The sequence below is a fragment of the Meles meles genome, chromosome 19 (assembly GCF_922984935.1).
Source record: "Meles meles chromosome 19, mMelMel3.1 paternal haplotype, whole genome shotgun sequence".
NCBI classification, from domain to species: Eukaryota; Metazoa; Chordata; class Mammalia; order Carnivora; family Mustelidae; genus Meles; species Meles meles.
The window spans coordinates 6667158-6692744 of NC_060084.1; the positions used below are offsets into that span (position 1 = coordinate 6667158).

Here is a 25587-nt window from a genome sequence, read left to right on the forward strand (position 1 = left end):
TTTTTATAAAATATCAGAGACTACTGAACTTTTGAACACCCAATCCACATATTAATGACATCACAGACCTAAATGCTTAAGCTTCAAAAAGGAAAGAAACATCAAGTGCTAGAACATGCAAATTCATTTTGTTTTAACAAAACTTTACAGTTCCTTTCAAACAAAACAGGTATTTATAAAAGCGCTATAGAACAGTATATAACTATATATAGTTACATATAGTTATAAAAATAACTAAAAATATAAAAATGAAAGCTATAAAAATAACTAAAAGCTACAAAAATAACTAAAAAGTTTATTTCTAAGTAGTATTATATATTAGTCAAATTACTTTGAAGTAGACTTGAGCTTCATCATTTTAAAGGACAACCAAGAACATTCCACCACTTCAACAGTCCAATAAACTTAATCAGTCACTGACAAAAACACATGGACTGATTCCTGTTTATCTATAAAATGTCAAAAATATCTGCCCTATCTAGTAAATAAGATGGAAGTGAAAATCAAAGTGAGACAGTATGTACAAGTATTTGGTAAACATTTAAACTATATTGTGAATTGATAAGTAGTAGAGCTTACAGGAAGAATACTCAGGCACGAGTTAATGTCGTAACGTGGTATGGTTAGAGCAGGAGATGAGGTACCATTAACTTGGAGTCTAATCTTAGTTCAGCCACTAGGTACTAGTGACTTTATCATAATACAAATCACTAAGGCCCACCAAGCCCCATTTCCTTATTTGAAAAGTAACAGAACTAGACCAGAAAAGATCTGAAGTCCCTTTCAGCTTGGCTACTTTGATTAGTAGTATTTCACACCTAAATTACTGCTACTGTAAGTAAGTAACAATGACATTACTACATATTCTCATTTGCCACCACGTCCCAAGGGGATACCACATCTTTCCGAACGCAGAAGATATAGCAATGATGACCACTACCTCTGTAGACTTGTGTGCCAACCTGGAGGAGTTCAAAGCACTATTTCATGTTCCTCCACAGGTCAAAGATTAAATGAGACGAAGACACATTTTATCCCTCATTTATCAGACTAGTGAGCTGAAGTCAAGAATAAGTCATCCGCCAAGAGATCACAGCTATACAAGTAAAAGGTAAGAGAAGGCAGGCCTAGTGCTCTTCTCAATGAGGGATAACTGAGCATCTGAAATGAAATATAACAGAGCCAATCATCTCAGGTCCAACCTGCTGGGGAAGAAAGGCAGGCCATCATTCACCCCACACATGTGCTGAACCACTAGGCACTGTTCTTTCTGGCTGCCAGGGATACAGTAATGGACAAAAGAAAACTCCCTGGCCTCAGAGAGCTTACACGGTGGCTGGGGAAGATGGGTAAGGTAAATGAGTGAAACAGAGGGTATATTATAGCGGTAAGCAGTATGGAGAAAATCGAAGCATGGGAAGAGGATAGACAGCATGTGTTTGGTGATTTGTAATTTTCTTTTAAATCTGCTGGATGCCACTTACAACAATAATTCATCTATAGTAGTTGTGCTTACTATCTCCCCAAACAGGGAATACTTTGGATACAGGGAAGACTGTGACCTGCCGATTCCAATTGGATACTGACTGCTCAAACCTCCCAACGGCCAGGCAGGAGCTGTCTATCAGACCGGCAATCCAAATTCCATTCTAACAAAGACTCCCTGCACCCCACCTTTAAATCCACAAAGAGAGATTTACAGAACAAGAGCACCTGAACTGCTTCTGAGTTGGCAGAGGTATGTCCTAATGCAAAGGTTAAAATGGAGTTTGGGTGCCGGGTGGTGCTGGGACAAAGTCCTAAGAACACACGCCCATCATTTTGCTTTTTCTGACCTGTCAATTCTAGTGACATTCTCTACTATTAGTCTATATTTACCCCGCTTACTGGACAGTTTCTCCAGCTTTTAGTATTTTTTTTTCTTTTGCTAAAAGAGCCACCCAGTTTGCAGAAAGTTGCTCTAAGAAAATAGAGCCCCTCGCAAGATCGGACACACTTGATTAAGCACCATGTTATCAACCTTAGTTAACCTGGTTAGTTGACTTGGCATATCCGCTTAAGCTTTGTTTTACCTAAGTTTTAAAATGCTCTCTGAGTCTCTGAAATCTCATGATCCCGGCTTGTAACCGCATCCTGAGAATTACAGTAAGTGCTCTAAAATTAGCTACAGTTTACTTTAACGTGTGCCTATAACGCACAGCCCAGCTTTTACACGGAGCTCCCCCCGGGCGTGGAAAAAGACGCGTCTGACAGGAACTTCGGCCTCGGGGGTCGGACGGCGGACCCCGGGGAGAAGGTCCCACGGGCTCTTCCCTCTGCCCGCAGCGGGCGAGGACGTGTTTGTTCGGCTTCTCCCCGGGAGGGGCGCGCCCGGCTCCGTTCGCCGCGCCGGCCCGGCCCACTGCGCGATTTGGAGGCGAGCGGCCGGCAAACTTCAGCCCGGCTCCGCGGGCCGGGCCCGGGCGAGGCTCCGCCCTGCTCGCGGGTGCGGGTCCCCGGCCGGCCCAGGACGGCGTCCCGGGGCCTCGGCGGCTCGGAGGCCCGTGCGAACGCCGGGCGGGGGGCACCAGAGCAGGGAGGACTGGAGAGCTGCGGCCCAGGCTCCGGGGGTCGACTCCAGGGGGCGGGGGGTCCGCAGGGGACACGGGTCTGGCCCGAGGGTGACCGAAGCTAAGGGGCCGTCCCGGGGGTCCGGCAGGGCGTCCGCCCGAGGGACCCCGCGCCGAGCGGTGGGCGGGGAGGAGCGGGGCGGCTGGGGGAGTGGGGACCAGGGGCTCCGGGGACACGCCCGGCCCGGCCCGGCCCACCCCGGGCTCCGGGCAGCGCGGCCCCGCCCGGCCCGCCGCGGCCCCCTCCTCACCTGATGTACGGGCTGGCCGCCGCCAGGATGTTCTTCTGCACGGGGATCTCCTCCCCGTCGAGGACCAGGTGCGCGTCGCAAAAGCGGGACTCCTCGCGGAAAGAGCTGAGCGCTCGCAGCAGACGCGCGGCATGCTGAGGGTCGGACACAGCGCTGCCTTCGGCCATCTCGGCGCCGCCTCGTCAGCCGTCTGGTCCAGCTGCCTCAGCCGCCCCGCCAGACCCTTGGAGCTGCCCGGCGCGCGCCCTGCGTGCACAGCCCGCGCGCGCGCGCGCCCGTCCGGCCCGACTCTGCGCTCGGAGAAGCACCGGGAGCCTCCGGAACGCGCCTGCGCCATCCGCGGCGCAAGGGGCTGGCGCCTTTAAGGAGCCGTGGCGTTGCGTCATTTCTCTGCGACAGCCCCGGGCCCTCGGTCCCTCCCTCTCTCCAACGGTTTGCCGGAGGCGGCCAATCAGAAGCCTAATTCCTCTGCGGGATCAGCTGGTCGCGGCTCCCGCACAGCCGGGGCCTGTCCGCCGCCGGGAGCCGTCGCAGCTGCGGTGGAAGGTGTGCAGGTCCCCGGGACTCTTCTGGCTCAGCCCGGGGCCCCTGGCGCCGCGAGTCTGAATCCGAGCCTTGCCTCCTCCACTGAGTAGCTGTGTGGCCGTGGGTAAGGTGCCCATCTTCCATGTCTCCGTCTGCGCAATGAAGGTGATGACTTCGTGTTTTCGTGGACTCGTGGGAGCTCACGCTTGTAAGCAAGGGCGCGGTGGGTGTAGCTGTTCCTATTCCTGAGAGAAGAGGCGCTTCCCGGGTGAGAGCACGGAGACGCGAGGAAGCAGGCCCGCAGAATGAGCATTTGTTTGCCGGCTGTGGAGATGCGGCGGATGAAGCTGCAGAGCTGACAGGCCTTGTATTTTGCGGAGCCCCTGGTCGGTGGGAAGGGGCTTGGTCTTGATCCCGCAAGGGTCAGGAACTAAGAGAGGGTTTTGAACAGCCGCGTGTTCCCCCAGCGGCGTGCAGAACGAGGAGGGTCTTGCTAACGGCAGAAAGATGCTTAAGTATTGCCGTACTTGAAGGAAGGGGCCCGGGACCTAAATCGGAGGATGGTGGTGGATGTGGTTAATCATGGGCGGCTCGGAAGGAACAGACCGAATTGTGAGGGAGAGGGAGTCCAGGACAGTGTTCTGGTCGGGTAACTGCGTGGCTTTTGCTACCTTTCAGGCAGACAGGAACTGCCAAAGGGCTGGAGGGTGTGTGTAGAGAACCAGATGCTCAGGTGCGTCTAGGTTCCCAGCCCAGTGACAGGAAGCAGCTTTGGGTCGGCTCAGTCAGGGCAAGCCCCTTGGGTCTTGGGTTTCCCTGGAGGTTAAGGGCACATGGGAGTGTGGAGTGTAGCCACCACTTTGTTCAAACACTAGGTTGTTTGTACAAAGATTAGTTCATTTGTACGACCCTCAGTAAGCTTCTAAATTCAGTTAATTCAGTAAGCTTCTAAAGAATTAGCAATTTTTCTGAAGAATTAGCAATTGGGACCGAGGACCTGAAGAATGGTCAGCACTTTAGATAAGGCAGGAGGGGATTTTCACTGGATCAGTTCTATCATCTTCTTCAACCAACTGATAGGGTCCAATACAGCCTTGAGTCTCCACCCTGAACCGGCTACGGCTTCGGAGTCACCGCAGGAATCAGAGTGTATCACTCTGGCAGAGCTGCTGGCAGAATGGATGGGGAAAAGGAATTTAATAGTGGAAGGTCTAGACATTTCTAGTCCTTCTTTAAACGCAGCATTTCTGGGTGAAATGATAAAGATGTCTCGGGTTGGCTTCAAGACAAAACGAAGGGATGGAGGGAAGCGGCGGAGGGTACTGATGAATCAGAAGTGTATATGAGTTACTAATTGTTAAAGCAGGTTGTGAGTACAGGGAGTTTCATTGTACTAATCTCAGTATTTTTGTGTATGTTGTAAAATATCACAATAAAAGTAAAACAACAAAAACAAAAAACCGAGATAAGCAACTCGAACTTATCCTCTCCGTGATACTACCCGCCCAGTGTCCCTGAGAGAGGTGGACACTCCTTTCTCCAAGCTGTTGCTGTACCTTGAACATTGCTCTGGCAGGTAACTTATTATAAATGGGTTTACTTATCCATGTCACCGGCTAGCTTGTACATTTTAGTGGCTCGATTTCCAGGTGCTAAGCACAGTGCGGGGCTGTAGTAATACTCACTGAATGTCGGATGGATGGAGAACAAAATTGTGAATACCAAGCACTTAATAAATGTTTCCTGAATTTTATCTCCTGTTTTTACTTTCTTTGTCTTCATTCCCAACTGGGTTGTTGGGGTCAAAGGTGATGTATATGACAGAGTTATCTGTACAATATAAATACTGGATAAACACTTATTAATTGCATGGAATGCTGGTCTACTCTTGAACTATCAAGGAGGTTCCAAAACAAAACAAGGCTCAAGTAAGAGAATTACCCTCAGGTAACCAGTTTCCCTGGAATGGGAGTGTTGCCTTAGTTGAAATAACCGGAGGTGACTGGGGATTAGTCAGGTAGGCTCTTCCTGCTAGAGGTGTACCTTCTCTGGCATTTTGACAAAAGGAAGGGGTAGGCACTGCCCCACAAAGGAAATGATGCCACACTTTTTCTTCCATGCATCTTTTTCTCCCACATGGAAGGAGGAGCTAATGTTGAAAAACTGGAACATTTGACATGTGGATCTGAATGTTCAGATCTTAAAAAATCACCGGATTTGGCCCCACTGGGCCCTTGTCCCATGGAGCAGTCAGCTAGAGCTGAAGGGCAGCTTCCTGCTCTGGATGGAGTGTTCCTCAGCTCCCTGTCACCCCCCTGACCGCACTGGGTTAGTTACATCCTGCCTGCTGTGCTCATTACCCGACTTGCTACCTCTAATTATGCAAAAGCACTCGAGCGGCATCTATTAAGCACCAGGCACTATGCAGGTGCCTTGAAACATGAGTGAATACAACACAGCTCCTACCTTGGAGGAGCTCGAAAACCAGCCTAGAAACCAGTTAATTACAGTGCGGTAAGTTCAGCACAGAAAGCAGGAACATGGCATAGCACAGGGAATCTGCCCTGGGAGGCTGCTTGGAGACCTTCCTTGAAGGTCCTGTTTGAGCCTGGTTTTGAAAGATGAATGAGTTACTCGGGCAGGTGGGCTGTTGGGAAATATTGCCAATAGCAGGGCCGTCTCTGAAAGCATATATAGGGTCTTCTGATTTGCCTGTTGCACAGGTGACCCTCTGAAGCTAGCAACTACCTTTCCCCTGATTGATGCAGGTGTGTCTAAAGCCTTCTGCCTAGATGCCCCCTGGTAACCAGAAAACCACCTTTTACTGAGAGGGAAGTTAACAAAAAGATGTTAGGTTTTCAATAAAGTTTTGAGGTCAGCTCAGGTGCCCCAAGAAAACACATCCTGGTGCTGTAGGGAAGGGAAAGGGCCGGAGTGTGGGAGGAAGGATCTCTGGGGCAGAACCTGCCTTCCTGTCAGCTGCAGGAGCCACTCCTGGTTAGCCCTTGGACTGTTTTGGAGGCTTCCTTGTTATTGCTCAAACTGAGCCACCCTTGATACTGTTTACAGCCTTCAGAATGGTGTGTTTGGTGTTATTGTTTCCCCACATCCCATAGATTTCAGATCTCAGCTGTTGTGAAACCAGTAATTTGAGATCTGGTAGGCTCCCAGCCATTTCCGTCCCTGGTGACTGTAACTGACCCCTGCTGCCTTAGTGGCTAAACAACCCCCAGAGAAAGGATTTTCTTCTTCTTCTCTCTCTTTCCTTTCTTTCTTTCTTTCTTTCTTTTTGACTAAAATTCACAAATACTAGCAGCAGTCATCCATTCAACAAATATTCAACACCTCCCATATGATACGTTGTAGATTCGACAGAGTTACCTCAGTGGTATGAGTGTAGAGACTTTTTACTCTCTTTGTGCTTTTTCTGATCATGGATCATTTTCTTAGAATCAGAAAAAAAAGTTCCAGTTGCAAAAAGGAAAAAAGCCAGCTTTACTTTGGTTTGAAAGATGAGCCCTCATGGAAGAGAAGAATCACCTTGGAGTTTGGAGTTTTGTTTTTTAAAAAATGTTGGAAAGAAGAATGAGAGTCCAGCAAGAGAAATAATGCAACGAAAGGACTTAATAGTTTGGAGGCTCTTTAGAGAACACTGAAACTTACATTCAATTTATTGAAGAGAAAACTGACTCAGGATGAGTCAAGGACTCAGTCAAGGTCATACATGTGACCTAGTCCAAGCAGAACACACAGGCCCAGAGCTTCTGCCTTCCAGCCCTGTAAGCTTTTCCATTACACCAAGTTGACTCTTCGTAAACATTAATTTAGTTGAGAGACAGTCTCTTCTGATTCATTTTAAGGCGGTCTTCGCATATTTTATGAGTTAATCTGTCATTTGTCCAAATCTATTTATAGCTCTTTTCTTTCGGAAAATCCAGGCTCTTTTGAATTGCTGAGTCAGAGAGCATCTCAGTATTTATAACTCTAGAGAGTTGATTCTTTGTATTTACACATTCGGGGAAGTGTCTTAGAAACGAGTGAACTAATTAAATTGTAATGAAGAGAGTGACTGTTTCTCACCAAATCTGTGCTGTACTTCCCAGCACCCAGTGGAGTGTGTAGCACACAGTAGGTACTCAAGAAATATTTACTGGATGAGTAAATGTTAATAATTAGGGAGCACTGAGATTTTTCCGTCCGTAAGGAATTACTTTAGATGATTTCTTTCTTGTTGTTACTTTATTTTTTTCAGTGTTCCCAGATTCATTGTTTATGCACCACACCCAGTGCTCCATGCAACATGTGCTCCTTAATACCCACCGCCACGCTCTCTCCCAATCCCCCACCGCAAACCCTCAGTTTGTTTCTCAGAGTCCACAGTCTCTCATGGTTCGTCTCCCCCTCCGATTTCCCCCAACTCACTTCTCCTCTCCATCTCCCCATGTCCTCCGTGTTACTCCTTGTGCTCCACAAGTAAGTGAAACCATATGGTAACTGTCTTTCTCTGCTTGACTTATTTCACTCAGTATAATCTCCTCCAGTCCTGTCCATGTTGATACACAAGTTGGGTATTCATCCTTTCTGATGGAGGTGTAATACTCCATAGTATATATGGACCACATCTTCTTTTTTTTAAATATTTTATTTATTTGACAGAAATCACAACTAGGCAGAGAGGCAGGCAGAGAGAGAGGAGGAAGCAGGCTCCCTGCAGAGCAGAGAACCCGATGTGGGGCTCGATCCCAGGACCCTGGGGTCATGACCTGAGCCGAAGGCAGAGGCTTTAACCCACTGAGCCACCCAGGTGCCCCCACATCTTTATCCATTACTTCAGATGGTTTCTATGATTCCCCCACCAAACATCAAGCAACAGCCTGCTAACAGCTCCAAGTGAATGGGCATCTGCAATTCAACATGTCAGAAATTAACCTCCTGGTTTACCCCTTAAACCTAATCATTCCCCAAATCAGTGGCAGCATAAATCATTTAAGGACTGAAGGACAGAAACTTAGGAACATCCTTGACCTCTGTGTCTCATACCATTCTCACCATCAAACCCTGCAACTCTTCCTGCAGGCAGTCTCCTGAATCCAGCTTCAGCTTAAAACCTCTGCCAGTACCACCCTGATACAGCCGCTAATGAACTCCCCCTAGACTCCAGCAGTGGCCTCCTAGTTACTCTCCTTGCTTATTGTCTTGATCCCTTGTGAGTTCTCTCTCCCCATAAGCCAACAGATCAAGTTGCTTCCCAATGCGAAACCTTCCAATGGCTTCCCTGGGGCTTACAAAGACCTTTTACTTTCCTTGGTGTGCACTAACCAAACTGGTCTTTTTGCTCTTCTCTGACCAAGCCTCATGTATGCCCACCTCAGGACCTTTGCACTGGCTGATTTCTGATCCTGGAACTCTCTTTCACCATGTTCTCATAGCTTGCTCTTTCATTCTACTTAGATCAAAGCTTAAACATCAACCCCTCAGAAAGGCCTCCACTTGCCAAGATGCCCTTCAGTAGACGAACGGATAAAGAAGATGTGGTCCATATATACAATGGAATACTATTCAGCCATCAGAAAGGATGAATACCCAACATTTCCATCAACATGGATGGAACTGGAGGGGATTATGCTGAGTGAGATAAGTCAAGCAGAGAAAGAGATAGTTATCATATGGTTTCACTTCTTGTGGAACATAAGGAATAGCATGAAGGACATTAGGAGAAGGAAGGGGAAATGAAAGGTGGGTGAATCAGAGGGAGAAAGGAACATGAGAGGCTATGGACTTGGAATCAAATTAGGGTTTTAAACGGGAGGGGGTGGGGGGATGGGTGAGCCTGGTGATGGGTATTAAGGAGGGCACATATTGCATGCAGCACTGGGTATCATACGCAAACAATGAATCATGGAACACTACATCAAAAACTAATGACGGACTGTATGATGACTAACATAAAAATAAAAAATTAGAAAAAAAAGATTAGAAAAATATACATATACACAAAAAAAGAAAGGCTTCCACCTAACTAACTTCATTTTTTCTCACTGCATTCAATCACTGCCTGGAATAATATATGTTTATTTGTGAATTGTGTGTCTCCTCTGACTTTAATACTGGTTTCATGAGGCCTGGCAGGAACTTCCTATTTTACTCATCACTGTATCCTTAACCTCTAAAACAATGCACAGAATATAATATGTGTGTAATAAATATATACTTATCAAAAGAAAGAGACAGAAGAGAAGAAGGTGGGGAGAGAGGGAAGCTTCCTAGATCTTTTCATCCCTTTCTGCCTAACCTGACGTTGCATGGAGGAAGACAAATTAGAAAGAGTGACTTGAAGTACACGAAATGAAACTCGCAGATCACAGGAGGTCACAGTATAACAGCTCTTGGGATAGGTTGCCTCCAATATCTACTCTCAAACCAAGTTCAGTGCAAGAAACTTTACTTTCCCCCTTCAAGCCACACCCTTTTGTACACTGTACCCTTTAAATTTCGTTTGGGTATTATATGTTTATATACCTGAAAGCATTAAAAAAATACTCCATTTCTGCTCTTTTCCTAGGATTCTGGTCAGCACACTGCTGGGTGGACAATGAGCTGGTCATTCCTGCAGAATTTGTATCATGTAAGTAATCCGTCTGCTCCTCAGACTTGTTCAAATGTGTGAAGTCACTTGAAATCCTTTCATTCACTGGCCTTCCTACCTGCCTGCCCTGGGTCTCTTTCTCTGACCCTCGGAGGCCCTGGGGAAGTTACTGCGTTCTGTAAACTTGGGGTAACCAGAGTAACTTCACAGAGTGGCCAGGATGATTAAAGGAGCTGACTCCAGTGGAGTGCCGACAGCAGGGCCTGGTCTGTAGTAGGTGCTCAGTAAATACTCAGTGTTATGTCAGTCGCTGCTTTTAACACCAGTGCTCATTCTGGTTTTCAGTGGCGTCCTTTCCAGCTCAGGAATGATGAGCAGCAGCTGCTGCTGCTTCTTTTTTTAAAATATTTGCTTTAATTATTTAGAGAAAGCATGAGCGAAAGAAGGATAGAGGGAGAGAGAATCCCAAGCACACTCCACTACACAGCACAGAGTCCAACACAGGGCTCAGTCTCACAGCTGATGATCATGCAGCTAAGCTGATATCACAGCTAAGATCATGACTTGAGTTGAAATCAAGAGTCAGATGCTCAACTGACTGAGGCAGCAAGGAGCCCCAGGGATGATTAGCTCCTATTGACTTCCATGCCAGAATCTAGTCTCTTCCCCTCCCGCCAGGTCCCCGGCAGTTCTGGGCTGACGACCTCTCTGAGGGTTTCTTCCTGGTGCTGGGCTCTAAGTGGCCACACTCTGTTTTCTGACTCCCTCTAACACTCCCTTTTCCTGCTCCAGCTCTTGAAACACCCCATTCTAGTCCTTTGATTTCATGCTCTGTGCCTTTAATTTTATTGTTTTAACATTTGAATTCATTCTTAACTTTTTGTGAAATATGTCAGACCTCTTCTTCAGCAAGTTTTGAAACGAACACTATATTTATTAGCTATCAAAACATCTTTATTGAGGTATAACGTACAGTAGAGTGCACTAATCTTAAGTGTGTGGCTCAGTGAATTGTTCCATATGAGCACCCCTGTGGAATCACCAGCCGGATCAAGATAAAGAACATTTCCAGTAACCCAGAGGCTCCCACAGACCCATGTCCAGGCAGAGGGACCCACTGTCTGACTTCTGTCACTATCGATTGGTTTTTCCTGTTCTTGAATCTTTGTGTCCAGCATTTTTCACTCTACAGTGTCTTTGAAATTCTTCCATTTGGTTGCTTGTAGCCATAGTCGGTTTTTACGTGAATGTGACTATACCGTTGTTGACTGTGCCCCTCTATGGTTATCCCTTTTCCTGCTGATGCTTGTTTGGACTGTTTCCAGTTTGGGGCTGTTGGAACAGAGCTGTTATGAACAAGTCTTTGGGTGGGCTGTTGGCACTTTTTTCTTGCATTGATGTGCCCAAGAGTTGCACTGTTGGGTCCTAGGGTGGGAATATGGTTCGCATCAGTCAACTGCCGGAAAGTTTTCTAAAGTGGTTGTACCAAATTCTACTCCCACCAGTCCTGCATGAGAGTTCCAGTTGCTCTGCATCCTTCTGTAATTGGTGGTGTTGGTCTTTTAATCACACCCATTCTGGTGGGTGTGTGGTGGTAAATGTACATATGTATGTGTTTTAATCTATGTATATCTGTGTGTATGTGTGAATGTATTTAGGGAGGGCGTGTGTGTGTATATGTTAAATACACGTATTCAAGTGCTTGTTTGAGTTGTCCCTCATTTTTAAAAACTGGTTCTTCAAAGCGATATTTAGGAGTTCTTTCTCATATATATGGGAACACACATTTCTTCTCTCTATCTGGGGCTTCCCTTTCACTCTCCAGATAGCATCTTGGATGAACAGACATTCTTAACTTTATTGAAGTTGAGTTTTAATGGAGTTTATTACTCTTTCCTTTTATGGCTAGCGCTTCTCATGTCCTGTTTGAAAATCTTGGCAGGGCGCCTGGGTGGCTCAGTGGCTTAAGCCGCTGCCTTCAGCTCAGGTCATGATCTCAGGGTCCTGGGATCGAGTCCCGCATCGGGCTCTCCGCTCGGCGGGGAGCCTGCTTCACCCTCTCTCTCTGCCTGCCTCTCTTGTGATTTCTCTCTGTCAAATAAATAAATAAAATCTTAAAAAAAAAAAAAAAAAGAAAATCTTGGCAACCACAGTGCTCTTTTCCTATGCTTTCTTCTAGGAGTTTTTCTGTTTCCTTTCACATTTAGGTTCGCGACCCACCCCAGCTACATGTATTTCCTTAAATCCAGCCCGCAACTCCGTTCACAGCTTCAGTTCTTGGTGACTCATTCATGCTTATCATCACTCATTCACCTGATTCTTCAGGCGCCTAGACTTGCCCAGCCCTTGCGGGAGAAGAAAAGCAGTTAGAGTTGACGTTTAAGGAACTTATTGGCTAGTAGGGGAGAGGGGAGACTTGCACATACACAATATCTAGAAAGCTGTAATTTAGTTGGAAAATGGGATATGGCCTGATTATTCCAATGGAGTACCCAGAGTCATTTCCTCTTTAAACCTAGCAGATAGGCGCGTTCCGTACGTGCCAGTCACCCTGTCTCTCTCATTCTTCATTGGTCCTTCATTTCTTCCAGGTTAACATTCCAAATCCCTATGCCTGGCATCTGAGGTGTCCCCCCTTCATCTTCCAGATCATCCCAAACTCTCTGTGCACACCCAACTGAATTCCCAGACAGAACAATCTGTTCATCCCCCCAGCTGTTTGTACCTGCCTTTTCCTCCTGCCTGGGCTCTTTCTCTCATGACTGGTGCCTGAGGAACTGCTCACCATTCTAGTATCAGCTCTGTGAAGCCTCTCCTGAACTCTTTCTCTTTCGTTGTTGTGCCTTGAATTCCTGCTCTAGAGTCTGATCGCTGGGTTCAATCCCTGCTTCTTACCACTCTTCAGCGCTGTGCCTCCGGGCCATGTTACTTAAACTACCTCTAAGCCTCACGGGCCCCACTGGGAACAGTTGTGGTTCCTGCTACCCACCATCTTGTGCAGAATAAATGAACTTATCCGGCTACAATCATTTAGCACAGTATCTGGCCCACAGTAAGCACTCTGTAATGCTTACTTTGAAAATAGTCGCACCCAATCACACTAATGACATTTATCCTGTTAACGTACTGGTCGTTTCACTAGACCCAAAGTTTCTTGAAATTAGAAATTACTTCCTTAATTTTTCCACAATTACCTTTTTTTTTAGGGCTTTATTTATTTATTTGACAGAGAGAGAGAGAGCACAAGCAGGGAGCGTCAAAGAGGGAGAAGCAGGCTCCTGGCTGAGCAATGAGCCCGATGTGGGACTCCATCCCAGGGATCATGACCTGAGCCAAAGGCAGTCGATTAACCAACTGAGCCCCCCAGGCGCCCCACAATTGCCACTTCTTGTGCCCACCTATGTTCAATTCCCTGTGCAGAGAGCTTTTTGTCCATCACCCCGATGAACCTTTACAACAACCTACAAGATAAGAATTAGGATCTCCATGCTGTGGTTTAAAAAACCCAAGGCTCAGAGAGCTAAAAACCCCATTCTGCATCCCTCAGCTGATTCGTGGAGGAGGCAGGATTTTGACTCCCCATTTCATTGCCAAGTTTGTGAACCCTTCATCATGTACCCCTGCCTCTCACTGCACGGCCCACACAGACGTAGTGAGCTCAGTGACTATCTGATGAATCAATTTCAATCTAATAAGGCCAGAATCTACCCATGTTTGTCAGAAAGGGACATGGCTTTATCTGTGCCACTGAAGTTCAGAATATGGCCCTCAAAGACCAAGCAATCAGAGACTGAGACCCTTCCGGCAGAATAGATAGCATCTAGAGCAGGTGACTGTGCTTTCAACTTTTCCCTCTTGGGAAACACTCATTTCATCATGAATAATTTGTACTTTGCTACTGCAAGGTGTGCTCTCTAACTGACACAATGCTGCCTTTCCAGAGGAACAGGTTGTCACTTTTCACAAAATTTGTCCTATTTAATGACACTTTTTATTTGGTGTCTAATTACCTACCATTTCTTCTATTGCTGCATTACAGTCCCAAGCTTTTAAAATGTGGTGCCAAGAGTCTTGGGAAGATCGTTTCCAGGCAGATTCTGGAAGCCTGGCCTCTCCAGCTCAGTTGTAAATGTCTTGAGAGCAGTGATGAGTCTGACTCTCCCACGGCACCTGACCTTGGTTAGGCAGGCATGCGATCAGTATATGCCAAATTCATGATCTGTGTGCTTGTTTCATGTTGGATGCTGGACTCGGTCTCAGGAGGGAGAAAGGAAGAATCAAGATTCAGCTCTTGCCTTCCAGGAACTTCTAATCCAATGCAGGAGATGAGTCTCAAAAATAACCAACATCTGACATGGAAAATGGTGTCTGGGGTACAGATTGTAGCAGAGCTACTCGGAGTGGGGGGAGCCCCTTCCCAGAGCATTCATTGGACTTAAAGATTGCTGGGAAATTCTTTGATATTCAGACGAGCATGGGCATAATATGGAGTGCACTATAACATGTACATGCACTGTAAGGTAAAACACGGATTTCAAGGTGCCGTCTTTGGTAGACCTGTCCTCCCGCCTGCCTTCTGGGAGGTAGTTCCCCTCCCTTCTGCCTTCGGGAGTGTTTTGGTGGGTGATGCCAGTAATATTGCCGTTGTAGCAGTCAGAAGTAGGGTTTCAATCAGGTTTTGCTCTTTCTAGGTTTTGAGTGAGTAACTTAAGTTCTTTGAACCTCAGTTTATTCCTGATGGATGGATGGATGGATGGATGGATGGATGGATGGATGGATAGATGGCAGACAGCATAGGAAACAATCCAGTATATTGCCACATAAGAAAATAAGGCACATTATTTTCTTTATCTTAATATTTCATGATTCTACAGCATTTTGTACCCTTGAAGAATTTTCATATTCACACACACACACACACACACACACACACACACACACACAATCCAAGAAAGTGGAGCAATCCTAATTCTACCGTGAGAACAACAAGAATTGCCCAGAGTCTTGTGAGAATTGAGACTGGTCAACTTGAGATTTGAACCAGTGCCTGGTTCAGCATCTTTAACACAATAGCTTGAAGACGTGTTAGGGTTTGGGGTGATGAGAAGGGGGCAGGCCTTTCCTCCCCGAGCTGTGCGCAGCCTGTTAGTTTGAGCTATCTGTCCTGCGTCACAGACTCACAGAAACCTCACAGCTGGGGAAGTGCCGAAGCTCTCCAGTTTTCCTGTGGAGAAGTTGACCCCAGCAATGCCCCCTACTCTCCTGAAGAGCACACACATACACAAGAGTTCACGTGAAGTTTCAGGAAGCTCCTGGGCACCCTGAAGCCCTTCCACCATGCCCCCTCAGGTGCTCATGACCCCTCTACAGCCAACCTCTTACGCCCGACCGACTGCAGAAACCACAGACTCATTAACTCCAGGTAGACTAGTTAGAAACAGTGTAACTCAGTATAACAAACCCCAGCGGCGTCAGGCAGGGATCACTTACCCTCCCATCTCTGCATCATCTGAATTCTCAAAAGTTTATCCTTCAGTAACTGTCCAAAGCCAAATCATCCATTGCCCTCCCAGACTTTCGCAAGTCTTGGTAGAGATAAGAATTGAGGTTATGTGTATTTTAGAGATCAAAATTGCCAGTGTGTTAATGGAATGGGGTGGAGACCGTGAACGGGCTAATACATAGGTTGCCTAGAATCGATTGGCCTCACCACAGGCAATGCCTTCATTGTTATGAAAGCCTCGATCGAGCCCAGAAGATAAAGAACCAGACTCACAGCTGAGAGAAGCTTAGTGAGGCCAAGCAGGTCCCGTGGTCATTCAACATTCATGTACTGAGCACCGGCTGTCTGCCCAGCACTACTCCAGACCCCTAGGAGACATGTGAGACTAAAACAGAAAAGTCCTTGCCCCAGAAGTAATCCTCGAGTCTCCATTCGGGTGACGAAAATGGACAAATACCAAAGCTGTGATAAACAAGTACATTTTGTAGTGTGCTAGGAAGCCGAAAGTGCTGTGGGGAAAATGAAATTAAAGGGATAAGGGGATCAGGAGTGTGTGCGATGGCGGAGTTAAGCTGCAGTGTTAAACTGGGGTCAGGAAGTCCACACCAAAGGTGAGAGTTGAGCAGGACCTGAAGGCGAGGAGGCTGTGTGTGCTGCTGTGGTCATTCCTGAAAGGGCCGAGCCAGGGCGATGCTTGGGGGTAGGCTGGATAATGGCCCCCGAAGATATCCAAGTCCTAATTCCCGGAGCCTCCGAATGTAACCTAGATACCAAAGGGACATTGCAGATGGCGTGAAGTTAAAGATTTTAGATAGGAAGGGTATTGTCGGTTATCTGGTATGCCCTAAATATAATTAAAAGGGTCCTAATAAGAGGGAGGTGGGCGATCTTGACTGCAGAGGAGGAAAGTGTTGGGATGCTGAAGCAGGGGCATCATGGGACAGGTGGGGTGAGACCCAGAACCGGGGGATAAGAAAGCAGGAAGAGGCAAGGAAACAGACCCTCCCCTGTAGCCCCCAGAGGGAAGCTGTCCTTCTGCATCTTCATTTTATTCCTATGAGACTCATTTTGGACTTCTGACCTCCAGGACTGGAAGAATAAACCTGGGTTGCTTACACCGCCATGTCTGTGGTGATTTGTTCCAGCAGCCACAGAAAACAACCCAGTGCTATTTCAGACAAGGGTAGGGCGATGAACCAAACTGACGAAAATCCCTGCTGTGTGGCCTTCCTGCTTGTGACCACGCATCCTTGTGCCGGCGCTGGCCTGTGCCCTTGGTACGTAGTATCCCCTTTAGCTGTCACATCAACTCCAGGAGATGGCTGGTACTCGAACTGAAACCAGGTAACTCAGAGACCTTCTCTCTCCCGAGGCAACCGTGTTCTGCCTGTTCCCAATGAGACTGTTTGCTGGGCAATGGCTATTTGGGGATTGGCAACGATCTGCTTATGTCATTTATGATGCCACTGGCCAGTGGGGTGGACTGGACCACTCTGGGTGCTACGGAGGCTGACCCTTTCCTCTTTCACCACAGCAGAAAGAAGGCCGTGCTCAGAGAGAGCAAGACCAGCCTTCATTGAGGGCTTACAAGTTGCATCCTCTGCCTGAACTGCCCACATAACCTCAGCTAACTCAGATTAGGACTGAGACTTTAGGAACACTGATTTATTTAATACTCACTGTAGCCCTGTGAGGTACATTCTGTTACTGTCCTCATTTTACAGATGAGGAAAAAGAGGCACAGAGAAGTTAACTGACTGATCCGCTTTGTCCCCGGCACCGTACTAAGCCCCAAAGGTGGAGAAGTGAGTAAGATACAGGCAATAAAAGTAGTGGTTAAGAAGTTGGACTTTGGAGTCTCAGGAGCCATCTGTGTGATCTTGGGCAAGTCACTTAACTGTTCTGAGACTCAGTTTTCTCATCCATCCAATGGGAATGGTGCCAGGATCTCCCTCAGGGCATTCTGAGGGTTGTGTGGGAACCAGCACATAAAGGGCCAAGCACAGCGCCTGGAGAGCAGCAGTTGTCAGTACATGTCAGCTGGTGTTACACTGTTGTCAGAGTAAGAAAGCTCAGCTCCTGCCCTTACCAGAGAAGATCCGCAAATGCGGAACATACCACTGTTCCTCCCATGTTCATTCCCACGGTAATTTAATAAACCGCGAACTAGGCTAAGGTCTCTAGCCTGCTCAACCCAATGGCAGACTGAAGACAAAAATCAGGGAACTCATGCTTTTCACTAGCCCCAAAGCCACGACCAGCTCTCCTTCTACCTGGGAGAGGCTAGGATCTCTAGGAAGACTAGTCACCCACAGCCTTCCTGGAGCACAGTGGATGTACTCAAAGAAAGAAAATACTGGAAAATCCCGCCAGAGCTTGTGAGTCCAAAGTAAGCACACATATGCTGGACTTACCTGGAACTTTGCCAGGACCCAGTGATGAAGATGGAGGAAGATAAGACGCCATCGCCGAGGAGCCATGCACCACTGACTGGGCCTTCCGTCTTGGTTTCCTTGTTTCTGAACCAAGGCCTTCCTGGGATCAGCCAAGAGCTGCCTACAGTTTCTTTGTGCTGGTTGAAGGAAACATCTTCTAGGAAATGATGGAGCAAAAGGTGATACATTTTTTTTTCCTGCCTGGAAGCTTTATCAACCCTAAAAAGTGACTTTTCTGCTGGGACAACTGGATATCCCCATGCAAGAGTCAGGTAGGACCCCTACCTCACACTGTAAGCGAAGATTAACTCAAAATGCATCATGGACCTAAATGTAAGTGCTCAAACCATAAAACTTGTAGAAGCAAATGGAGGAAGAGATCTTTGGGACCATAGATTAGGTAATGGTTTCTAGGATATGACACCAAAAGTAGAAGAAACTTAAAAAGTTGCATAAATTGGACTTCATCAAAATTTTAAAACTTTTGTACTTCAAAAGGCGCCATCAAGAAAATAAAGACTACACATAAAATGGGAGAAAATATTGCAAATCGTACATTTGATCAGGGATTTACATCTGTGATATATAAAGATCCCTTAACAACTCAACAATGAAGAGACAAATACCCCAGTTTAAAAATGACACAAGAGGGTTGCCTGAGTGCCTCAATTTGTTAAGCATCCGACCCTTGATCTCAGCTCAGGTCTTGATCTCAGGGTTGTGACTTTAAGCCCCCATTGGCCTCCATGCTGGACATGGAGCCTATTTTTTTTTTAAAGTGCCAAAAGATTGGAGTAGGTATATCTCCACAAAGAAGACATACACATGGCCAATAAGCACATGGAAGGATGTTCAGCATCATTAGTTATTAGGGAAATGCAAATCAAAACCACAAGATACCACTCCATTGTATCTAGGATGGCTAAAATAAAAACAGCAGACAATAACATGTCAGGAAGGATGTGGGAAGATGGAAACTCTCATATATTTCTGGTGCAATGCAAAATGGTGCAGCCACTTTGAAAAGCAGCTTGGCAGTTCCTCAAAATGGTAAACCCACAGTGATCATGTGACACAGCAATTTCACTCCTAGGATATACGTAAGAGGAATGAAAACATATGTCCACATGACGTTCATAGCAGCATTATTCACCATAGCCTGAGAGAGGAAATAACCCAGATGTCCGTCACCTGATGAACAGAGACACAAAATGTGTGGTATTCATAAAGCGGAATATTATTTGGCCACAAAAAGAATGAAGTGTCGATTCGTGCAACAACATAAACAAACTTGAAAACGTTGTGCTACATGAAAGAAGGCAGTCACAGAAATCCCTTACCTTGTGTGACTCAGTTTATATGAACTGTCCAGAACAGATAAATCCACGCAGATAGAAAGCAGATTTGTGGTTGTCTAGAATTGGGGCGGGGGGGGGGGTGAGGCATAGGAGGAGGAGAGACTGCTCATAGGGACAGGTTTTCTTTTGGGGGTGATGAGAATGTTCTAATGATTGTTACACAGCAGTGAACATACTAAACACCATTGAACTGTATACTTTATGTGAGTGAAATTTATGGTTTGTGAATTAGATCTCAAAAAGTATTATTGGGGTGCCTGGGTGGCTCAGTCAGTTAAGGGTCTGACTCTTGGTTTTGGCACAGGTCATGATCTCAAGGTCACCGGATGGAGCCCTGCAATGGGCTCTGTGCAGAGGGTGGAGTCTGCTGGGGAGTCACTCTCCTGATCCTCTGACCCTCCCCTCCTCTTTCTAAGTAAATAAATGAAATCTTTAAAAATAGAATAAAAAAATGACTATTAGTCCTTGATTGTCCTGGAAGAGGCCACTGGAGATTTCTTTTGAGTGAGTGCCAATCCCATTTCTTACGTGAGTACAGAAAAATTGGGGATCAGGCTGAAACTTGCCTTTTCTGTCCAGCTTCTTCCCCACAGTTCAGGTTTTCTAAAAACCTCAGCCCTGGAATCGCCCATTTCCCCTAGTTCCCTGCTGCCATCCTTCCCTTTTCAAGGCAGCATTGGGTGTCCCCTGGGGTGTTCCCTTTTCTCACCAGCATTCCACTGAATGGCATTGGTCTGTTTTCCTGGTGCTGTGTCCTTCATGGCACCCTCCGTTCCCCGAGGACAGCTGAGGTGCTGGTTGTGCTCCCCATTAAATGCCAACACAGTTTTGGTTATCACTGAATGGATGAATGAGTGAAGTGAATATATTCCTGGAAAAGAGCACGTATCTTCCCAGAATGGAAAGATACGGAGGAGGTGGAACAGGGGAAGAAGAGGAAGGGAGGATTTGGATGAAAGTCACAGTACCCCCTCTTTTTTCTATTGCCTCCAGCACTGTGACCGTGTGAGCCTCTTGGATTTTCTAATAGTTTCTCAATTTCCTTTGAATCAAACCAAAACCCTAGGCCTTTCAAAGAATACCCGAAACCTTGTTTTTCTTCTCTTTGGCTCAGAAAAACCTACGTGGGAATCTAGCCAAAGAAAATCACAATAATAACTGCTTGAATACAGAGCCAGGGGGAGGGATGAGCTCTAGAAATATGTGTGCAAAGTTACTGATCTGGCATTACCTATGAGAGTCAAAAATTGGAAACAACCTAAATGTCCACCAGTAGGGTAGTGTACATTATGTCATGTCCCAAAGATGAAGTAACATGTTCCTTTTAGAAGAATTTAGTACTTTGAGAAAATACCTGCATTATATGTTCCGTGAAAGAAACAGGTTATAAACCTGTTTATAACCTGGTGGCTAGGCTACAAACCAATTGCTACTATATACGCTGTGCACAAAAATATTTTAAATACTGAAGAAATACCACACTTGAATGATTTCAGGGGTCTTCTCTTGATAGTGGGACTATGGGTGTCTTTCTCATTTCTTTTTTAATGTAACCAGGTGCTCTACGATGAACATATATGATTTTTATAATCAGACACACATACACGCAAAATTTGCCGAATTCTCATTCTCTTTCAACTGCTCTTTCTCAGGGAAATCACTCTCCACCTGCTTTGTTCAGTCAACTCACAACCGTCCCCAAATCCTTTTCCCGAGCTACACTATCAGCCTGTAAGGACTAGCACTTTGCCAGGTGCTCCCTCCAAACACTCAGGCAGCTCCTGAAGGCACACTCTTCTGGGAAGCCTTCCCTGATCACCAGGAGGGCAGAAGGCTGGCTCCTCCCTACCCTGCCCAACACAGCGCTTCCACAGCTCTCTTTGCTCACCTGGTCCACGAACATCCCCAGCCTCTCTGCTGGGGCTTGACCTCAAAGGACTGTTTCCTGACGTGACCCAGCAGCTTTTGCCGCTGGCTCTGTGTGTGTGTGTGTGTGTGTGTGTGTGTTTTGTTTGTGTGTCTGCACCTGGTGGCCAGGCCAAACACCGAGAAGGAAGTTGAGCTGTGGAGGCCACAGGTCTTATTCCTATTGTTGAGGAAGCTGGTAATGACTCTTCTGTCTGCGTGTCCTGATTTGCCAGGGGAGAGACTTCTCTTGGCCTTTTAAAAGCCACCCAAACAGTCTTTAAACAACTTAAGAAGTGATCAAAGGTGTTTTTACTTAGCCTGGACCAGCAACCTTCTTAATGGAGTCAGCCTGACGCTTCGTAACTTTGGGAGGAAGCGAGTGTGAACCAGTAATGCGGATGTAGCTGGAAAGCACTGAGATGTTTCGTGAGTTGATCTGGCCAAGTACACATCCAGCTTATTCCTGAACTGGAATCGAATTAGAAAAACCTTTGGAGGAACAAGTCAGTGGGTCAGCAAACATTTGAGGGCTCACCGAGTACCTGACACGTCTCAGAGCACTTGTGAAATGCTGTGGCTTTATCAAAGCAATAAACAAATCTGAGTGATTGATTGTTCCTGTAGAACTTCCTGGTCATGTGTTACACCCACACGAAGCATAACAAGGAAGGCTCGGAGGGGAAGACACGCCGTCTTGAGGTGCCTGAGAAAGCGCATGCGTCTTAGCTCCTGTGGCCTTTTGAGCTAATTACCCTGGCCTGCGTGTAATGAAACAGGATGGCGTTAAGGATCAAGATAAACCGGGCATCCTGTCATCGACCTTTGGTGTTTTTGAAACTGAGAAGGAAAGATTTGGTGTGCCAGCCTTCCTCATCAGTCTGGTATCTCACCTGTCATCTCAAACGAGGCAGACAAACCACAGACATATTTTTCTTCCCCGCAGAACTGCACCCTTTTTCGTGAGTAGGTCTGGATCGTTTGGCAATCAGAATGGAGGAGAATGGGGGTGGGGGAAGCACATCTCAGTTCCACCCTCTTCTCAAGTATCTGAAGAAGAAGAAGAAGTAGGTGCGTGTCACATCTGTCACCTCTTTTCCACTTCCTCAGTCGCGTTTGTCTTAGGCCTCCATAGCTGGCATTTCCTCCCGGTTGATCTCATGAAGGCCGGAGGTGCTGGGATCCCCAAAGGAAGCAGAGATGGTCTTCATTCCGCCATTTCCAGGGCTCAGGTTTTTGTTTAATGTGCTCTGGAAGCCAAGGGTGAAATGGAAATGCTGGGATGGGAGAGGGGGTTTGAGGAACTGACAGGGAGAGAGAGAGAGGAGGGATCAGGGATGGCAGGGAGAGGAACCTGCAGGGGGTGTCTTGGCTGCTGTCATTGGGTTTCCTGTGAATTGTCTTCTTTGTCGTCCCAGGAGATCATTAGGAAAATATCCATTTCTGTTGGTACACTGTCAACCAACAGCCGGTTTGTTGAAGGAATCCACTCGTGCCTTCACTCAACAAATACTTGTTGAGAGAATAAATGTGCGGCAGGCAGTGTTCTAGGTGCGGAGGATACAGCAGCGAACAAAACCACCCAACACAGAGCATGGATGAATCTCCAAGCAGTTCTGCTGGGAAAGGTCAATCCTCAAAGGTGATTCCATTTATATAACAGCTTTGAAATGACAGAATTTTAGGAATGGTGCTTGCCAGGTGCTAGGGATGGGGAGGGTCCTTGTGGGAGGAAGTTGGTGTAGGGGTAAAAAATCACCACACGAATCCTTGTGTTAATGTGCCATTCAACATCTCGACCGTGGTGGTGGCTGCAGGAATTTACACGTGTCATAAAATTGCACAGAGCTAAATACACATAGCAATGAGCACCAGATGAGAGATCTGAATGAGAGATCTGAAAAGATCTGTGAATCAGTGAATTCACAGTGAATCAGTGTCCAGATCGTCCTGCTGTACTATAATGCTGCTATGGGGAAAACCTGGTCAAGTCCTTGCAGGATCTCTTTTGTATTATTTCTTAGAACTGCACATGAATCTACAATTAGGCCAATAAAAGTGTCCCAAAAAACCCACCCCCCCAAACAAAACCCAACCCCCAGACCAGATGGAGCCTACGTGTGAGTCGAGCTAAGTATGGCTTCATGGTGGCCAGAGGGCAAAAGCCAAGACTACCCTTGAGAGGGCTGCCCCCTCTGGGGCACTCCATGCAGTGTCGCCGGAGATTCCTTCCTGCCCTCAATACGTGTCACTGGATCCATACCGGTGACCGAATGAAATTCAGACTTACGGCAGGAGGCAGGTGCAGAATAAGGGTGGGCTCTCAGCTCCCCCGACCCTGTGACATGGGCATGTGGGAGTTATCCAGGCTGCATTTGGGTGTCTAAACCAGGCACCCACTAGAACGTAAAGGTGAGACTCAACTGTCTGTGCAGCTCCCGGTGCTCACTTGGGATGCTTCTGGGCTTGTTCCCAGCTTCCACCGTCGCTACCACCCCTTCTGTGCAGACACCTAGCCCATCCTGGCAGCGCATTCAGCTTGAGGAGCCTCCTTTCCCATACAGACACCGGGATGGCTCACGCCCTCATTCTCAGCTGGGCAAGAACTCATGCCAGCCCAGGCCTGGGCCTCAATCCTGGATTCTAGCCCCCTGGCCATGGCAAGTTGGGCGAGTGTCCAGCCCCTCACCCTTGTCCTGCAGAGGGGGATGCCCACACCAGTCTGCCGTCCCACTGGGTGTACAGTGGGGCGTCTAGCAGGCTACAAACTGTCCAGCTCCTCTATTTTATTGCCTTAGAAGAACTTCAGAAGAAAGAAGCCATGGAAAAATTAAATAAGGCTGGAACAGACTTTAAAGTCTTTATTATTTTAAATTATGCCATGCTTTGCATGGAATGACCCCAAAGCAATATGCCTTCCTGGCCACATAATTTACTAATGTCACGGTGGAGAAAGCTACAGCTCCTAGATCCACAAGCTAGTCTACTGGAAAGAGGGCGAGAAGGGGCGGCAGGAAGGGGTAGCGATGAATGTTTACTTGTCTCTCCTCTGAGATGTCAGTGGTTGCTCATTCTAAGAAGGTTGACTACGGGGGCGCCTGGGTGGCTCAGTGGGTTAAAGCCTCTGCCTTCAGCTCAGGTATGATCCCAGGGTCCTGGGATGGAGCCCCGCATCGGGCTCTCTGCTCAGCGGGGAGCCTGCTTCCTCCTCTCTGCCTGCCTCTCTGCCTAGTTGTGATTTCTCTCTGTCAAATAAATAAAATATTAAAAAAAAAAAAAGAAGGCTGACTCTGTGACTTAGTACAGTTTCTAGTCACTGTCAAGTCATAATGAAAAAGGCTTTCTTAGAAGGGCTTGAGCTAATCAGTAAGTATTTATCCACTTTCAAACAAGTCTTTATGGCCAAAATAAGTTGAAAGAAAAGATACTAACAAGCACTATTTCCATACCCTTGTCTCAAAGCAACCACAGAAAGAAGAAGTGCAAACGAAATGAAGGACCTCCCCTTCGCCCAGAGAGGAAGCCAGCCCGCAGTCCTGCAGCAGCCTGCCACGGAGCCCTTCCGCCCAGGGCCCAGGCTCCACCCCAGTCAGGCCTGCGGAGCCGCGCTGCCGTCTGGAGCCCTGTCCCGCTCTTCCTGGGAAAGGGCCTGCTTCCTCGCGTCCCAGTCTGTGTCAGGGATGAATAACCCATGGAGGTCCAGGTGCATCTCTACATCGATGGAGGCACGCGCCAATTCTGTAAAACTTTTGGCATCCAGAATAAGCAGAAAAGGCAGCCTTTGGGGATCGGTAGAGACGATGGCTGATAGGATAATCCCTTTGGGGAAACAAAAAGAGACACTTGGTAAAAATGTGGACTTGAATTTCCTCCAGCTGGAGGGGTAAGTTTCTCAGCTGTATCTCCCTGTCCTCTTTGAAGCAAGCATGGAGTCAAAACAAAAGGACCGCGAATTTGAGATTCTGTGGGAGCAGAAGGGGAAGGTCAGGGAAGTAGGAATCAGAAGACCTGGTTCCAGCCCCGCAGGGGCCAGTCGCTTTACCTCTCTGAACCTTAGTCCATTCATCTGCAGAGTAAGGCGAATCCTCCCTGCCTTCCCCGGTTGCTGAGAGAACCTCTTGTGTGGTGAGTAATGAACGCGTTCTGTAAAGTACTGTCTGCATTGGAGGATGGCTATTTGCCTTTGATTTAGAAAGTCTGATTATGGAGAATCAGTTTTGTGCTGCATTGGGCTAATATATGACACTTGGCTAAACTCAGACGAGCCGCACTCAATGACATTTGAATGAGCCCAGCCCACTGTACGCACATGCAGCACGCTAGCAGCCTCGGCCTTTCCCTCTGTAAAATGGACATATTCCAAGTACTTACTCTCAAGGGACAGAGGATTAAATGAAATAATGCCCCTAAACTTC

General features: G+C 47.0%; 2 protein-coding genes and 1 long non-coding RNA gene across 6 annotated transcripts in view; 1 reads left to right on the top strand and 2 right to left on the bottom strand.

Annotated features, from left to right (window-relative positions):
* GAN (gigaxonin) overlaps positions 1-3186 on the bottom strand; it is a 60367-nt gene extending 57181 nt beyond the window's left edge. Inside the window, exon 1 of one of the 2 annotated variants that reach the window (XM_045989434.1) lies at positions 2861-3186. In XM_045989434.1, coding sequence (XP_045845390.1) covers positions 2861-3027 — 167 coding nt within the window. In that variant the 5' untranslated portion in view covers positions 3028-3186. The remainder of the gene's footprint in view (positions 1-2860) is intronic. The other variant, XM_045989435.1, reaches the window with a different exon arrangement.
* A 178-nt stretch (positions 3187-3364) lies between these two features.
* On the top strand, positions 3365-24750 carry LOC123931832. Of its 2 annotated transcripts, none has more exons than XR_006816307.1 (4): positions 3365-3593; positions 9948-10010; positions 16562-22814; positions 24635-24750. It is a non-coding gene; the product is annotated as an uncharacterized LOC123931832 (long non-coding RNA). The 2 variants fall into 2 exon arrangements; XR_006816308.1 differs by having other exon boundaries at positions 3365-3509.
* BCO1 (beta-carotene oxygenase 1) overlaps positions 24019-25587 on the bottom strand; it is a 35920-nt gene continuing 34351 nt past the window's right edge. For both annotated transcript variants that reach the window (XM_045989437.1, XM_045989436.1), the window contains one exon: positions 24019-24991. In XM_045989437.1, the coding sequence (XP_045845393.1) occupies positions 24762-24991 (230 nt within the window). In that variant the 3' untranslated portion in view covers positions 24019-24761. The remainder of the gene's footprint in view (positions 24992-25587) is intronic.